The 1,563-nt window shown below is 70.1% G+C and overlaps 1 protein-coding gene across 1 annotated transcript; it reads right to left on the reverse strand.

Moving 5' to 3' along the window:
- Positions 1-6: 6 nt before the first annotated feature.
- H1-10 (H1.10 linker histone) lies at positions 7-1,086 on the reverse strand. The gene has a single exon (XM_024763403.1). The coding sequence runs from the start codon at positions 1,004-1,006 to the stop codon at positions 365-367; it is 642 nt and encodes a 213-aa protein (XP_024619171.1). The 5' UTR covers positions 1,007-1,086; the 3' UTR covers positions 7-364.
- Positions 1,087-1,563: the final 477 nt, after the last annotated feature.

Consider the following 1,563-nt stretch of genomic DNA (forward strand, 5'->3'; position numbering starts at 1 on the left):
GGCGACGGGAAAAAAGAGCGCCGCGCGGCCCCGCGCCCCGCGCGATTGCTCGGCGCGCGCCCGGAAAGGGGCGGGGGCGGGAAGGACTGAGCGGCCGTCGCGTCCTCGCGCGCAGGCGCGGCGCGGCCTTCGGGGCCCGGTAACCAAGGCGACACCCGTTGTCAAGGGCGAGAGCCAATAGGGGCATCGCCAGGGCCGTTTCAAAAATCTAAAGCAAACAAAAAAACGCTCCCACGCGGGGGATGGGCAGGCCAGTGCGGGCCCGGGTCCCGTGAAGTCGGAGCGCGCACGGCGGCCCGGGCCGGTGCCCCGCGCAAAACCTACGTGCAGTCGGGGTGGAAAAGCGGGCGCCGGGGCCCCGCGTTCACTTGCGGCCCTTGGGCACTTTGGGCACGCTGGGCTTGGCCGCCTTCTTCACCTTCTTGCCGCCCGCGGCTGCCGCCTTCTTGGCCTTGCTGCCTTTGTCCTTCTTGGAGGCGGCACCCTTCTTGTGCGAGCGCTTCTCGGGCTGCGGGCCCTTGGCGGGCTTCTTGTCCGCGCGCCGCGCAGGGGCCGCGCTCGGGGCCGCCTTCTTGGCCTTATGCGCAGCAGGCGCCGGGGCGGAGGCGGGCGCCGGGGCTCCGCGCCGCTCCCCGCCGCCCTCCAGCTTCTTGCGGTTGAGCTTGAAGGAACCGTTGGCGCCGGTGCCCTTCACCTGCAGCAGCGTATCGTTCTGCACCAGCGCCTTGATGGAATACTTGAGGTAGGTGCGCCCGTTTTGCTGGTCGAACCATGCCACCTTCTTGGCCTCCGCGTAGATCTTGGCCAGCGACGAGCCGTTGCGCTCGCCCAGTCGGCGGATGGTCTCCACCACCAGCTGGCTGTATTTTCCTGGTTGGTTCTTCTTCTTGCTATTCTTCCTTTTTTTGGATGGGGACAGCGAGGTCGAGCCGCCGGCCTTGGCCGCCTTCTTGGCCGCCCCCTCGGCGGTCGTTAGCGGCAGGGCCTCCTCCAGCTCCACAGACATGGTGGCGAGCGGGTTGGTGGCGGGCGGGGCGCGGAAGCCCGGGGGCCGCGCCGGGAAGAGAAGGAGCGGGTTTAGTCGGCCTCGCGAGCGTCGCCGCCTCCGCCAGAGCTCGTTGGGCGTGCGCGCTGGGCTCTGGCGAGGAGGGCGCCCCGCTCCGCTTTTATGGCTCTACGGCGGACCACGTTGAGAACAACAACAGCCTGGTCCGGGGCCAGCGCCAACTTGTGCTTCTTGGAGCCCCTTCCCCGGCCGCTGGCTTCCCAGACCGCGCCTCCCCGGCGCCGCCGCACCCGCCGCCGTGCGCCCCGGACAGGGCCCGAGCCTGCGGCGTGGCGGAGAGGCGGGGCGCGCACTCGGCGGCAGTCAGCCAAGAGTGGTCCACGGGCCCCCAAGGCCAGACCGCGTCCGGGGGGGCCCTGGCCTGCCCGCTAGACGCGCTTTAATTTGTTCGAACTAACACAGGGCACGCCCTCACGCGGTCGGCTAGGGCAGTGTGGAGGGAGCCGGGACGGCTTCGAGGGGGGTCTCCGCCAGAGTGCAAGAGGAGAGCGGATGCT

The sequence above is a fragment of the Neophocaena asiaeorientalis genome, unplaced genomic scaffold (genome assembly GCF_003031525.2).
Source record: "Neophocaena asiaeorientalis asiaeorientalis breed wild unplaced genomic scaffold, Neophocaena_asiaeorientalis_V1.1 scaffold433, whole genome shotgun sequence".
In the NCBI taxonomy this organism is placed as follows: Eukaryota; Metazoa; Chordata; class Mammalia; order Artiodactyla; family Phocoenidae; genus Neophocaena; species Neophocaena asiaeorientalis.

Excerpts from the sequence above, each read along its gene's own strand:
- H1-10 (XM_024763403.1), bottom strand. The coding sequence starts at position 1,006 with ATGTCTGTGGAGCTGGAGGAGGCCCTGCCGCTAACGACCGCCGAGGGG.